Source organism: Mytilus trossulus, unplaced genomic scaffold (genome assembly GCF_036588685.1).
Source record: "Mytilus trossulus isolate FHL-02 unplaced genomic scaffold, PNRI_Mtr1.1.1.hap1 h1tg000024l__unscaffolded, whole genome shotgun sequence".
NCBI lineage: Eukaryota > Metazoa > Mollusca > Bivalvia > Mytilida > Mytilidae > Mytilus > Mytilus trossulus.
In genome coordinates, this window is record NW_026963290.1 from 1878160 (window position 1) to 1893738 (window position 15579).

Sequence of the window (15579 nt, forward strand, 5' to 3'; positions counted from 1 at the left end):
TCTTTGGCACATTCCCCATTTCCATTCTCAATTTTATATTACATATTCTAAACAACAGTTACATCTATGTATAACAACAATCAAAAAAGGATAAATATAGTTACAGAATTTTATAAAATATAATCGAAAAACAAACTCTATTATTCAACAATTTTCAAACAGGAACAACATTAGTTGAGATCAAATATGTGTCTTTAAACATATAATCTGCTATGTGGCACATCAAGAGGCTCCACATCAGCATTTACAGTTTTTATGGTTAGTTTTCATACTGTCTTCCAAGTAACGACTCTAAAACTTCGTCATCGTTTTGATTAAAGAAACGAACGGAATCTTTAAAGTCAAGAATATGAACTATCTTGTAGAACATTTCTGTTCAAATTTGTAAAAGGGATGTTTATAGTTTGTTTATAGTGTGAAACTTCTAGATATTTGTGAGGTGTTAAATCAAAGACAATTTTATCACTTTAAAAACAGTAAATAATAATAGCTGCACATCATCTCATCATAGATACCAGGGTTAAATTTTGAATATACGCCAGACGTGCTTTTCGTTTCCAAAAGACTCATCAGTGAATCCAAAAAATATGTGCCGCTCGAATTCCCCAAAAAGTTTAAAACACCAAATAAAGTACGAAGTTGAAAAGCATAGAAGACCAAATTTCCTAAAAGGTTTGCCAAATTCAGCTAAGGTAAACCATTCCTGAGGTAGACAAGCCTAAGAATTTCAATAATTCAAAAGTTATGTAAACAGTTAATCTATAAATATGACCATATCAATGATAGGTCATGTCAGCAATGAAGTGCTGACTAATGGTCTGGTGATACCCTCTGGGAATTAAAACTCCACCAGCAGTGCATTGACCCAGTGATTGTAAATATACTCATCACAGATACCAGGATTAATTTTTTCATATACGAATACATATAGACCTTTTTTGTACATTAGCATGCATTCTGCCGAGAAAAAAAACACATATAGATTTATCTTTATATAAGCATTCATTCGCACATCTGCCGTCGGCAGCATTTTTTTTTACAAAAGTAATCAAAACAAAAAGGCAATGCTCTCTTCGAAAAAGAGTCTGGAACAATGCATTTCGCAGCATTTTCTTTTCATGATTAACAATTAAAAAAAATAATCCTTGGTCAAGAAGTAAATCAATGCTGTTTGTTTTCGTTAATCTATTCTGTTGTAATAGATGAGATCGCTCGCAGATACGAGAAAACAATGACATATTTGAATAATTAGTTTTGGCAGCGTAACAGCTATCAGAACACTTAGACTCAAATCTAAATAAAAGGGATGCACCTTCAACAGGCATTATAATATATAACTGCACGTACATCGCAATAACGAAACTATTGAATCAGGAATAGCATTTTGGAAATGTGTGTATGATCGAGTTATTCTTAAAGACAGAAATATTTGAAATAGTCTGTTTGGAACAGGCAGAAACAGTGATTATTGTATGTAGGTATATCAGTAAGGGCATTCAGATTAAACACTAAAGTCAAATCAAACAAGAAAGTAATATGCGAACTTTTTTTTAAAATTATTCAATTGACTTTAAAAAGAAAATTTAAAATAACTCTTTGAAGTTTAGATTATTTTTAACTGCAAGATCTGATTAAAAAAGTGTCCTTGAAATGAACAAAATGTTGTTTACAAATACTCATTTCGGATGGTCAACCGAGATGTCGCTTTAAAGATAAATATTTCGTACTTGACATCGCGTTTAAATAAAATATGGATGAACATAAAAAAAAAATGGATTATGAACACAGGAAACGAATTATTTTTAATATTCTGATATCAAATATTTTCATTTTAAGTGTCAAAATTGAAGAAGAATATATTAAAAATCCATTATTAAACCACTCAAATGTTATTTTACATTTTCTGATCTTATCGTTTTTGATGTACAATTACGACAGTATTGCCTGAATACATTTTCCGCCAGTGATCAAAAACTTGGATTGGTACATATACAAACAACATACCCTGGTATCATTTCCAGTTGAACTGCATAAAACAAGGTAAGTTACCCATTTTTGTTTTACATATTAGCATCAAAACTTATATTATGGGGCAATATAACGATACTTAGTCGTAAAATGTAATATTTCATGCCTGAAAACGATGTACATGGGCTCAATAATTTTTTATAACCGTTTGATTTCCATTAAAATGCTATTTAATTTATGAAATACAATGAGACCGCATACGTATTTCGTATAATTCATATTCTGTCGGTGTTACATGTTCATGCAACCCACTATTTAAACCTCAAAGTACATTTTTTTTTTTTATCAAAAAATGAAATTCAATAAACCCAAAATCAGAAACCAGTATTTTTGCATCGTTTTGGATTGTAAATGCAAAAAGAATTTCATGAATGCGACACAATAAATGTTTAACCCCACATAATGCTTTGGACTTTTTCAAAGTGTATATAATAGCTTAGTAAGAGAACCTCCCTCCCTGGATCCGCTAATGAGCTATATGTGTCCTGTCGAGATCGTTTTTTATTCAACTAAACACATTATTGCTATACCCGCTTAACCCGAGAATCTGTCCCGTTTAAACTATTGACGTCATTCAACATCACTTATCCATTGTGGCGTCAGATATTTCCTTTTCTGACGGGAAATTTAGTGATGTCCAGTTATGGCGGAAAAAAAGCGATACGGTTTATTTCGCTTGAATAACAGTTTTATTCACGACTATGAATACTTTACAGGTTTTCAGCACAAACGAAGACCATTTTCCTTGTTATTCACTTAAAACTCTACGGAAACGTAAAGGCGTTTTACAAATTTTTTTTCAAAGAAAATAAAAAACCAGCCCCCCCCCCCCTCCAAAAAAAACCCAACAACCCCTAAAATAAAAATCAAAGAAACTGAAAAGTCTTTCTTTAAAGCGTATTTAAATTTAAAATAAAAAAAGCCATATTGCTATATTAAAAACGCCGCATATGCTGATTGTTGTCAGTTGCTTTTAAATGTTTTGATTTCTTCTGTGTTCCCTTCCCTGGGGTTATTACGGTGAAGAATGAAGAGCTAAACTTGATAATCTGCATTTCAATGTACCTCATACATGTAGTTGAAGGAGCTGCATTATGGCTTCGGGAAATGTCATATATACGCGACTAGCTACGAAAAGGTATGCTTTCATATATTTAAAAAAAAAGGTATAGTTTGTCATGATGTTTGCCATTTTTCTTCGTAAATTACTTATAAATAGCTTAACCACCTTCTTATTCTACCAAGTATAAAATCCTTCATACGTTATCCTCAAAATATATTTACTTATACTCATTTAATTACAAATTGATATATACTTAACATCGGTTATTTTTAAATTATTAAATACTTACCCTTTATTATTTTCAAACTATTATATAACTATTTTTACTCATATAGAGAAAAAACCACTAATCATATTCCGTATAAAAGCGCTCTATATGCTAGGCTTTATATTTGTTTCGAAAACAAAGTACTGTCTATAATCAAATGCCAATATGAAAAGCTAAAAAACAAATGGACAACAACTGTCATATTCCTAACTTGGTACAGGCATGTTCAGTTTGGTTATAAACTGAGATTCATAGCAATACAGGAATAAATCTGATATTTATTATTATATATTCGTTTACAAGCCTTGCAACGGAAAAAGAAAAACATACCACCAGTAAACATAACTGATATTATTGTAGGTTGAACTAAAGAAATACAATGCTTGCCATTCTATTACTGTTTGCTCTGGCAGTAGGAACTGTATCAACGGGACCAGTTGACAAGAGATGTGCTGGTATGGATTCAGCATGCTGTTCCATTCAGGATGGTACACTAGTCCTGGATCTGAGGGACGCCCGTTGTCAAACGCAAACAAGTAAAAGAGGCAAGCCTATAAGAGTAATTGTGCCTTTTATAATAGTCTGATACAATTTTATTTAAAGAATTATAAATCTAAAATTATAAATTATAGAAAATGTTCTGAATATTTTATCATTTTTGTTTATAGCATTATGCTTAGATCTCCGTGTAACCAATAAACAAAAGATGTGAAAACTTGAGATATGCAGCGTAAAATTTCCGAAGCTATCATACCTTGTAGTAGTTGTTATAACATAAAGAAGATATGGTATGATTACCAATGAGACAAGTTGAACTCTCCAAAAGAGACCTAAATGACACAAAAATAAACAACTATGAATCACCGTACGGCCTTCAACAATAAGCAAAGCCCATATCGCATAGTCAGATATAACAGGCACCAAAATGACGATGTAAAACAATTGATTTCTTTATTTTTGAATAACTTTAATGAGATAGCAATGAAACTATAATAAAGTCAACGCCATAGGTCATTCATTGCATGGACGACATGCTGTCAACTAGGATGTATACGAGCTTTCTTCATGAGCTATCACAATTCAATCACTTTTCAGAATCGCATTCCTTGGATATTTATTGATGATTGAATAGGAAAAAACTCAGACAAAATTAAAAAAAAAACTAAAAAAAATTCCGGTTAGTTTTTATTTTAAAGTTGAATTTAAGGGTTTTTATATTGCAACAAAGTATAGAACAAAGTAATAAGCAATCTCCGTTCTAGTATACTTTCTTAGTTGTACGAGTATTGTTGGCTGTGCCATTTAAAATTCATTTATTGAAATGTTTTTCGAAATGTTTCATTTGCATATTACTATATTGTTTTTCATTTAGATTTTCTGGATTAATGAGCAGATGACAAGAAAAAGATATGTATTTAGTATCCTTTACTGTCGAGGTCCTTTGAATTTGACATTTTGCATTTACAGATCTTTTAAAGAAAAGATCATGCGAGAACAAAAACAGTTTGGCATTTGATGATGACGGATGCACGGTCATGTGCACTTTTCTACCGTTCGGAACATATGGCTGTTTAGATGAAGAGAACAGAACCGAATGGGTTTACTGTAGAAACGGGAACACTTATTGGGATTCTACGCCTGGAGCTTGTGATAAAAGACGAGCAGGTCAGTTTTTATAGTTTCTTTAGTTTTTACATGAAAAACATATTCATTCCAGGTAACTAATTTGCAATGTTTTAGTTGACAGATTGGTTGACGTCATGTAGATCATAGTATATCACGAAATCATTTTAAACACTAATTCAAATAAGTATGTTCTACAGCAAGAATGGTAGCAAATTTCAAAAAGATCTACAATTAGAGAGTATGATTGAAAGAACAGACAAATGTCTTGCAACAGGGTTACAGGGCACATACTTACAATGTAACAACCAAAGGATATTGTAAATTTGCATAGTGTAGTGTAAATTCGATGAACCCACAACAAATTTATCCTTCTGGAATTGTTGTTCACAAAGCAAAACTCACTGGTCCATTTTCGGTGTCAATAAATTACATTAGACGCAGCTGTTGTATATCGATGTTTAAATCGCATGACGCCATTAGAAAGACAAAAATCAAGGTAAAGAACAAAAACCAAGGGAAATAGTCTAAGATATAGGAAGATGTGGTGTGAGTGCAATGAGACAACTCTCCATCCAAATAACAACTAAAAAATAAGTAAACCATTAAAGGTCATTGTACGGCCTTCAACACGGAGCCTTGGCTCACACTGAACAACAAGCTATAAAGGGCCCCAAAATTACTAGTGTAAAACCATTCAAACGGGAAAACCAACGGTCTAATCTATATGAAAAAATACGAGAAACGAGAAACACGTATATATTACATAAACAAACAACAACTACTGTACATCAGAATGCATGAACCCCCAAAATAGAGAAGAGATGCGAGGGAAAGGGTGAGCGTCTACTACTATGTATATTTATCTTTGCCATGCAAATCCATGCATACTTAGTCAATATAGCCAAATGGGGAATAGGACAGTATCAGTAAATATACAGATTAAACGTTAGTTCTGGTATGCTCAAAGATTGCAACAGCAAGTCGCTAGGTAGTTTAGATGCAGATATATCTTAACAATTCAATTCATTTTTCTAAAATCAATATTTCATCGAAAAAAAGAGAATAATCAACTATTTTAGATAAAAAAAAAGACGTCACAAGTTGATTTCCTATGCGACCTTTTATTCTTAAATGTCAAGATTTTGTTACATCTTACATGCACAAATTGCATCTTAATTAAAATAATTTAAAACGGTTCGTTATTAAAATAATTTAAAAAAAATGTATACTAGTACGTATATTGAATTCCTATATCCATACTTATATTGATATGATTACCAATGACACTGCTACTTTTTTATTTACAGATACCGACCTCTGTACAAAGTGAAGATGGCCAGATGTACATGGATAACATTTGACGATACAATAATATAGATAAAGAACGAAACTGACCTGTAATCACGCATATAATTGATTTTGAAATAAAAATCTTTTTCTCACAAAGTTTTCTGATATGCTGCTCTTTCTTGCCCTTTCCTGTGCTTTTTATGTCTTTTTATCACTAAACACATGCATAGCTTTCAAGAATTCTGATAACTTTAAAACACAGCTGTATTCTCATGTATCAAAATAGCGATGCCAACTTAGTGTGTTACATTTGTCTGCCAAAAAAAGACAACACTTGATAAATTTTTGGCACCCATGCATAAATAATTGTTTACCTTTATATTGTCCTACCATCTATTGAAGCGCCTCATTAACTTAAACCGAAACAGTACTTGGTGCTCATGATCAGAGCAGGGTCTCGTTTCAAGACTATCTGTATTCTGATATTGCACTCAGAAAGATTAATACCATCCTGCAACTGAAGTACAAGAACAGTAACAATTGCCTGTTTCCTTGCTGTTTATACACTAGCTATATGAATCAATATGGTGTAAACATAAAGACAAGATCACAAACCTAGTATAACTTCTTAACAACAATAAACACACTTTTGATTTTAATTCACGTGACCCCCTTTCTTAAAGACAACAAAAAAGAGAAACAAATAAACTCAATAAATGACGGTCTTATATATCTTGTGACGAGGGTTGGTTTGCATGGCCATGATTATCTTTTAAATCTAATCGTGTTTTGTAGTCAAATCATAAGAGAAAATCTACAAATCTCCTTAAATAATATGTAAAAAGAGACAGAAGCTACAAAATGGAAACTCTTTAGGCGAAAATAGACTGACAAAATCAACGAAAAACGATTAAAGGAAAAAGGGTTCGTGTTGTTTATTCTTTAGTATTCTATGTTGTGTCATGTGTACTATTGTTTTTCTGTTTGTCTTTTTCATTTTTAGCCATGGCATTGTCAGTTTATTTTAGATTTGCGCTTTCCTCAAATAGCCTGGCATCAATTTCGATGGGCACATGCAAGGATCAATGAAACATCCTTACATTATTATTGCAAATTGATGATCTGTTATATTAAACTATTTATTTGTTATATCAAATTGAAAAAAGTAAACTTCTCATCATGCAAAACCATAACTTTTTTTATATTTTTGATTTGGATACAATATCTCAACAGCTTTTTATCGAATCTAAATAAAATTTAAGGGCATACGATACAGTTTTGATTCTGTATTTACAAGTTCCTGAAAATTTGCATATTGGCTATTTTTACCTGATTAAATCAAATATGTAACACAAAATATACCTTCATGTGCTACTTTTTGAGTAAAATGAGGTCTAAATTTGTACATTTGCTCAAAATTAAGATTTGTGGCCGGAATTTCTTTTTTGAAAGAAATACATAACTGTTTTGTTATAAAAGATAAACACAAATTGTTTTTTGTTAAATAATCGATAATTTCTGTATTTTATAAGTATCCTAAAAAACTATGCATTTTTTATTCAGAAATAACTCATATTTATCAAATGTTCATGAATTGAGGATATACGTCATTTTGAAACAATTGAATCCATAAAAAAAAACCCAAAAAAACGACGAGTAAAGTCATAACATTAGAACATCCTGTTAAAAAGTTAAATCAAAATGGCGGTATGGTATGGTTCATAACCAGATGATAGAAAACACACCTACTCTGTAAAACTGTCTCACAATTTCACAAGGTGTTATTGTATACAATAGCAAAAATGGTCAAGTTCTCAAAAATCACATAAAATCAAAACGACGGTATATAGAAATAAGAAGATTATGTATAAGTGCCAGTGAGACAACACGCCATACAAGATACAATGTGTAAAGAGTAAAAAATTATTGGTCAAAGTACGGCCGTCAACATAAGAGTCTTGGCTTTCACCGAACAGCAAGCTATAAAGGGCCCTACAACAATTAAAACAAGAACATCACGGTATCATCTATATAAAGAAAACCTCAACAAACGACAACAACAGGGGCCTGCAAAAAAAATGAATTAAGACGATATCGTATTTTATTTTTTCATTTCATTTGTATTTTCTTTTCCACCAATACTAAGGACATCGATTAGGACGTCCTAGCTTAAAGAGGGACGAAAGATACCAAAGGGACAGTCAAACTAAAAAATCGAAAATAAACTGACAACGCCATGGCTAAAAATGAAAAAGACAAACAGACAAACAATAGTACACATGACACAACATAGAAAACTAAAGAATAAACAACACGTACCTCACCAAAAACTAGGGGTGATTTCAGTTGCTCCGGAAGGGTAGGCAGATCCTGCTCCACCTGTCGTGTTGCTTATGTGATAACAAATCTGGTAAATAGTATAATTCTGTATGTCGCATTCATGAAAGGGAAGGGGAATTAAGTTACGACGTAAGGAACATATAACATACTTAAGTTAACTAATTGAAATGCAGTTAAAATCTTTATCATCATAGCTATTCAGTCATTTTGGAGGATCTTGTTCCAAACCAATGAACAACTTGTGACATGACCACCATTTCTAAACATAGAAGAGACTGATATATAATTAACGACTCAGTGTGTCCATCTGAACTGAAGAAGTATCCATATAAACTCAATCTTCGCCCGGAAGAAAGAAAGCATAATATATTTTCTATTCGAGATTTTCACATACATCCACCTAACCACGTTCAATCAGAATCTAGACAATGAGGGTATATAAGATTCAATCGAATCACATTTGGTGTTCTTAGCAGAACACATGTGCACGTATAATACTAGTTGAATTGGTGCCTTCTCAAATATATCTTTGCTACTGTACATGAACCATAAAAAGTAAAATCACAAAAATACTGAACTCAGAGGAAAATCAATTTGGAAAGTCCATAATCACATGGCAAAATCAAATAACAAAACGCATCAAAAACGAATGGACAAGAACTGTCATATTCCTGACTTGGTACAGTCATTTTCAAATGTAGAAAATGGTGGATTAAACCTGGTTCTATAGCGCTAACCCTCTCACTTTAATAACAGTCTCATCAAATTCCGTTATATTTACATAATGCGTTAAATAAACAGTTACAATAAATAAAATAGTCAAAATATGGGTATATCAGTCATCATCGTATCGCCACATATTAATCAAATTCGATCATAGCAAAATATTAAAAGAAATTAAACTATGATTTTGCGACATTGTACTGAAACTTATTTTGTTCTATCATGTTGTTAGTACGTCGACTACACTCAATAGTTGTTAGCAATGTTCCTAGAAATAGATATGTAATTGTTGTTTACCTCTGAGGCCAGTTCCAGGAATACTAGTAGTTCTCATTTGAAAATAATTTCCCTTTGACATTTTTCCCTACACTTTAATGCAGTGACTTAGTAACGCGGGACCCCTTTGTTTTATGTAAAATATTTTGAACCACGGTTACGCTGAACAAAAGGTAAAGTCCTGTTACGAATACAAATTTCCAATGGCTTCTTGGAACCAGTTGCTACATGTACATGTACATGTATGTTGATGTACTTTTATAAATTCGCATATTGAAAAACATGTAAACAATTTGTCTCTTATCCAACAATAAAACAACAAAAAATTGATTGATGATATGATTTGTGCATCCGTAATAACAAGCTATTTAAATGTGAACGCACAGCAAAATTTCTGTAGTTTCATATTGTCTCGTCACAGTAAGTATATTATGTTTATTTAGTTGCTTATAATTTTGCTTACAAACAAACGTGTTCGAATTTATTAATTTATTAATTAATTAAGTTGTTCGTTTAGTGATTCAATTATAGTTTATTAGTTTATTAATATTTTAATTCGTTTAGTATTTATTTCATATTCGTTCATCTACTTATGATTACATGTTCAGTTTTTAAAAGTATATGTTTTAAGAATCAAAATATACGTAAAATGTGAAAGCACCTAAATACTTTTTGGAATAATCAACATGTAAAACAAATACAATATTTGATCAGTTCACATAAAAAATAATTGAGAAGTCTTTTGCTAAATATTCATAAATTTGAGGATTTTGAATACAGTATATACAGTTCCGTTGATGACAAGGAGATCTTAAAATTTTGTCGTACTTAGGTCAAGTTTAGGATTTTTTTGTCATTTTTTGGACTTCTTACTTTTTTACTTATGACACAGGGTTCAATATATTTTGTGCAAATATAAGGCGAAAGTACGAGTAAGTCTATTCTCGCCACTCGTACAAGATGTAGTATCTCGAAAAGAAGCTCTGTACCTATTAAGTTTTAGCTTATTTTGTTCCTAAACAAAACGTTCTTCTGACTTATAGTATCAATTTTTAATTCGATTCTTTTTTATTCCACCTTAGTACATCATAGAAACTTTATAATCGTATAACCTCAGGTCTTCAAAAAAGTACGTATTTACTTCGAAATTAATGATTTAAGATTTATTTAAAGGTGAATCGTATTCCAACGGGCATAAAGTATTTAACCATGTGACTCAATAAGACAATAATACTACGAAAGTGGATTTCTTTTAATTTTTTATGAATGACCTTTGACCCCAATTAAAATAAAATAGCACCATATTTCACTTTTACGACCGGGGAAAATGGAATCTACACATGTTTTCCTTTCGAATGATATATAATATACATATGTAGCTGTGTGTTAGATATAGGTGCATTAAAAATATTTTTAGGTCTAAATGTCACTCGCCTATAACGGTTTGGATTGGATTATCCACGATTCATGTAAAGGTGTTTCAAAATCGCGTGTGCATAAATTATATAAAAACGTGAAAAAATATTCTCAGCATTATTTAAGCTTTTCGATTCAAATTTGCTTATGTTTTCTTTTCTGAATATGTCAACACAGAAACGTAGAACCAGGACGATTGTCTAAAGTAAATGTGACAAAAATTTACCCAAGTCTGACCAAAAGTACCTGATGTATTCAAATTAACTGATTTTATATCCCTTTTTTTTTTTTTTTAAGACTTGAAATACATTTATTGAAAATCACCTGAATTTCAATTTTCCTTGTATAACCCAGGGAAGAATACACAAGGGGTCCTGTGTTTACAATGATCCAACGTCTATTTTTATCCCTTTTTGTTCATTTCTATTTTCAATCAGATTTGATAAAGCGAATGGTTTAATATGTAAACATGTATCAGGATTATATGACAAAAGATTAAAGTGTTTCCATCCTTCATGCAAAATGGAATTTGTTTTAGTATTGCTTACCAAATTCAAAAATGAGCGTTTAATACCTTACGAAATACTACTGTGCTGTATATAGTTAGATATTTACAGTAATGTATGTAATTCAGGTACTGCAGAGGCTCGATCGCTCAAGATTTGTATGGCTGAATTTATATCACTTAGTTGCTTCTAGCTGCTTCGAGCTGCTTCTTGTGTAAGTTTTGTTATTTGCACTGGTTTTGGTTAATGTATATATGTATTTTTTTATTTCAGATTTACACCATGAAAACAAGTGTTGCTGTTATAATTCTGCTCGTTTGCCTTTCGGGTAAGACTTTCTTAGCATTTCGAGTGAGTCTTTCTTTGCCTTTGAGTTAGACTTTCTTTGAGTTTCGGGTAAGATTTTCTTTGTCTTTCTGGTAAGACTTTCTTTGTGTTTCGGGTAAGATTTTCTTTGTCTTTCGGGTAAGACTTTTTTTGTCTTTCGGGTAAGACTTTCTTTGCCTTTAGTGTAAGCCTTTTTTTGTCTTTCGGGTAAGACTTTTTTTGCCTTTCGGGTTAGACTTGCTTTGCCTTTCTTTTATGAGCATTTGATTTTAATGTCCTATTTTTGTAAGTTTCTTTGTAAGTACAACTGGTGATACAGCAAACCAGGAGACGCTAACCCTGTAAACGCACTCGGGTTAGCTTTTACTTGGATTCGATTCCCTCAGTTTGGTTTTTAAACCTTAATGTGTATTTTCTTACTAGCTTAATGAGATTTGAAAATGTATTGGAATACTACAGTACATTTGTAAAAGTTGTATAGGTTAGGGAATTGTATCCTTGGAATACATCTTGGCAATTGTTTATCATACAGAACAATATCGTTCACATTTAGTTGCAAATTTGGTTGTGTTGTTGAGTTATTGTTTTGTTTAAAGTACCTCGAAAATTTGTTCGTATATTTGCTTTTCCCTAAGTGGAAGAGGCTTAGTAACTCACAAGTTTCACATTCTATGTATATCTACGACAAGGAAGAAGTACACTGTTGGCTTTGATTGCTTTTCGTTTTTAACATGTACAATCCATTTCAGTAGTTTCCACTTTTTGAAAAAAAATTAATTCCAAACTTTATCCTAATATTAACTACAAAAAACGAGGGCTACCAGACCATTTTTTTTATGTAGCTTCAGATGATTTCTCTTAATCATAGAAAGTTTTCTGTCTAAATTTTGTTTATCATTTACATGACAGTTTGACAAAGAAATAGGTGTCTAACAAACCTAAAACTTCAGTAGTCGTCGGTAATTCATGTCCGTCATATTTCTTTTTCGTCAATTGTTTTGTTATAAATTGGGCCGTTAATTTTCCCAATTGAATTGTTTCATATTTTTCATGTTTGGGCTTTTATTGCCGACTATAGGGTATTGGTTTTTCTCAATGTTGAAGGCATACGGTTGCATATAATTGCTTACATCCACTTCCTTTGTAATTTGGTGGTTTAGTCATCTCATTGGCAATTATACATTCAATACCAGTATATTATAAGGAAATGATGATATATTGGATTTCAATTTTCATGTTTGATATAATTTTACATTTTATTTTTGCCGTTTAAATCATTTCTTTGGAGCCGACTTATTTGATAGTAATTAACTGAAATATCTGGAATAAACCTTTACCTTTTGTGTTGTTTAGCATAAAGATTAAACATCCAAGAATGTCTTTAATGCAACTTTTCAGCATGGAATGCCAAATCCAACGTCAAATAATGGCCGCCATTACGTGTTGACAACGTCGTCTAGTGAACCGTATCACTGAGCGGCGAAATCCTTACTCAGGCGCTTCCGGTTGTCCTACTGCATGTCTCTTTATTTTTATATCAACCTAAATGATGACGACATCGATGATACGACAGCTGTTTAATTATGCTATTAAAACTAGGTTGTTACATTATTATTTTCTCTATGATATATCTATCATTTATAATGTTAATCTGCATTATTGGTGCAAATGCAATGGTTTATTTTGAACAAAGGAATTATGGTTTGTGGCACAAGTAAATTAGCAATAGGCACAAAAGCAAATCATCGATCACTACATCGCCGACTGAATAGAGAATCGTAATGTTTCGGCTTCACGACTTTCATCGAAGTCTACACAAAAGCGATTGTAAATAAATAAATGTTTTACAAACAATTTGAAATTAATCAATATTTACAAACGATAATTTAAAATAAATCAATACTTGTAAATTTTCTCAATGTATTCTTTTCACTCACTCACTCAATTCATTCATTCATTTTTTCAGGCATGATAATGAACCAAACAGAAGGGAAAAAAATAACCTGTAAATGGGGAGGATGTCCGGTTAACTTAGCTTGTGGCCTCTGTTGTGAACACTTCAGGCCAGGCTGCAATGGTGGGACGTGTAAGGGACTGCTTGATCTGAGATGTGAATGTGATTGTCCTTCTGGGTATGTATAGATTTAAAAATTTTAAATTTGTATACGTTTGAATACATGGGAAAATGGGGCATACGTCACAAACTGTAAAGTTTATATTACAATAAAATATTTACATCAGTCAATGAAATTTCACCGGCCCTCCATATTTTTGAAGGTGTATATTTATCCAACAAAACCAGAGGATTCTGAAAGGCCTTCAAAACAGAAAGTAGAATTGAGAGTTTTCAAATCTTGGAGACAAGGTTCTTTTCTTTAATCAGATTGACATGGCGTTTACCATGATATTGTGAAAATGTCAAATTTGATAAACCGTATTTCATTATTATAAGAGTTAATTTAAAAATCGTTGGGTTATTTACGTTTGGTAAAACACTTTTTATCATATAAACTCAGCTTCAGTAAAACTGGAGTTTTCCTTTAAGTATTGAAATAGCATGAACGGGAGTAACACTCCTGATCATGCGTATACACTGGATATACAATTGCAATGGACAGAATATTTTCATAATGTACCAGTGTGGTACAATATGGCAAATTACAGAATGATGATTGGTATATATTTTCTTTTTTCTTTTTTTTAGATAAAAAAGACGATCCAAGATATACAAAAGAAGGATTCGATGTAAACGTTAGATTTGTAAATTGATTTTAACTCTTAGATTATGAAAAAGAGAAGACGTTATTAGTTAGTAAATTGTTTGTGATCCTTATTTTGTAATTGTTCAAATAAAATAGATTTGGAATACATAACTTATTCTTTAATTAAGTTCTGTTAGAAACTATGTAAGTGTAGATATTTTTTTGGATACAATATTATCTGTATAAAGTAATATTTATGTCATGTACACATAGCATTTATGAATGATTTCGTTAAACTTGTAGAATTGATAAAAATATAAGGACATACAAAAAATTAAAATTTATTTGGTTATCAAAATGAAGCTTCAATTGTTACTACTGTTTTATTTTCAACTTTTTGAGAAGGGTAAACACATACAGGGACGTTTCTACACTTATCCAGTATTTTTAAAATTCTATCTCACCATAACTTTGGTGATCAATATGTTCTTACATCTGTATTTGTTTATATAGCATCAAAATAGCAGCACATTATCATTTAATTTAACTGTTTTATTTACAAAAATCTCCAACGCATTGTAAATTATTATGGGCCGGTGGCCGAAAGGTCTACGTACTACAACTACTGTAAACCAAGCATGTCAGTCTTGAAGTTGTGAATTTGCAATCGGCAATCCTCGGGTGACTCCACTTCTCTCGCCGAGTTGTGACGAATGGTAAATTTAAACTCAACATATGACAGGTGCGTTTGATTCCAATATTAATTGATAAGAATTGGAAGTTTTCCTACTGAAGGTCGTTATTTCTCTCCTTTCTATCCGACTCCTCCACAAATAAAAAAATGACCATCACGAAATAGCCACTAAATAGTACTAAATGTGGCGTATACAAAAATAATAAACCAATCAATCAAAATATAATAAATATTGCACTAAAAGGCAAGATCATATCATAAGTTCTCATTATGATAACCATTGGTAGCCAAATATTTTAAACTTGTGCATAATAGTATGT

At 31.6% G+C, this 15579-nt stretch overlaps 1 protein-coding gene and 1 long non-coding RNA gene across 2 annotated transcripts; both read left to right on the plus strand.

Moving 5' to 3' along the window:
- The first annotated feature begins 1929 nt into the window (after nucleotides 1-1929).
- LOC134698997 (uncharacterized) lies at nucleotides 1930-6860 on the plus strand. Its single transcript, XM_063560688.1, has 4 exons — nucleotides 1930-2040; nucleotides 3720-3904; nucleotides 4827-5024; nucleotides 6293-6860. Exons 2-4 carry the CDS (start codon nucleotides 3739-3741, stop codon nucleotides 6313-6315), a joined length of 387 nt encoding a protein of 128 aa, XP_063416758.1. The 5' UTR covers nucleotides 1930-2040; nucleotides 3720-3738; the 3' UTR covers nucleotides 6316-6860.
- Nucleotides 6861-9949: 3089 nt separating this feature from the next.
- LOC134698966 (uncharacterized) lies at nucleotides 9950-14736 on the plus strand. Its single transcript, XR_010103513.1, has 4 exons — nucleotides 9950-10034; nucleotides 11810-11864; nucleotides 13830-13995; nucleotides 14568-14736. It is a non-coding gene; the product is annotated as an uncharacterized LOC134698966 (long non-coding RNA).
- The last annotated feature ends 843 nt before the right edge of the window (nucleotides 14737-15579 follow it).

Bases quoted from the DNA above. Each gene is read 5' to 3' on its own strand.
- LOC134698997 (XM_063560688.1), top strand. From the start codon at position 3,739: ATGCTTGCCATTCTATTACTGTTTGCTCTGGCAGTAGGAACTGTATCA. The intron at 3,905-4,826 runs GCAAGCCTATAA...TTGCATTTACAG, and splicing joins AACGCAAACAAGTAAAAGAG to ATCTTTTAAAGAAAAGATCA. The intron at 5,025-6,292 runs GTCAGTTTTTAT...TTTTATTTACAG, and splicing joins TTGTGATAAAAGACGAGCAG to ATACCGACCTCTGTACAAAG.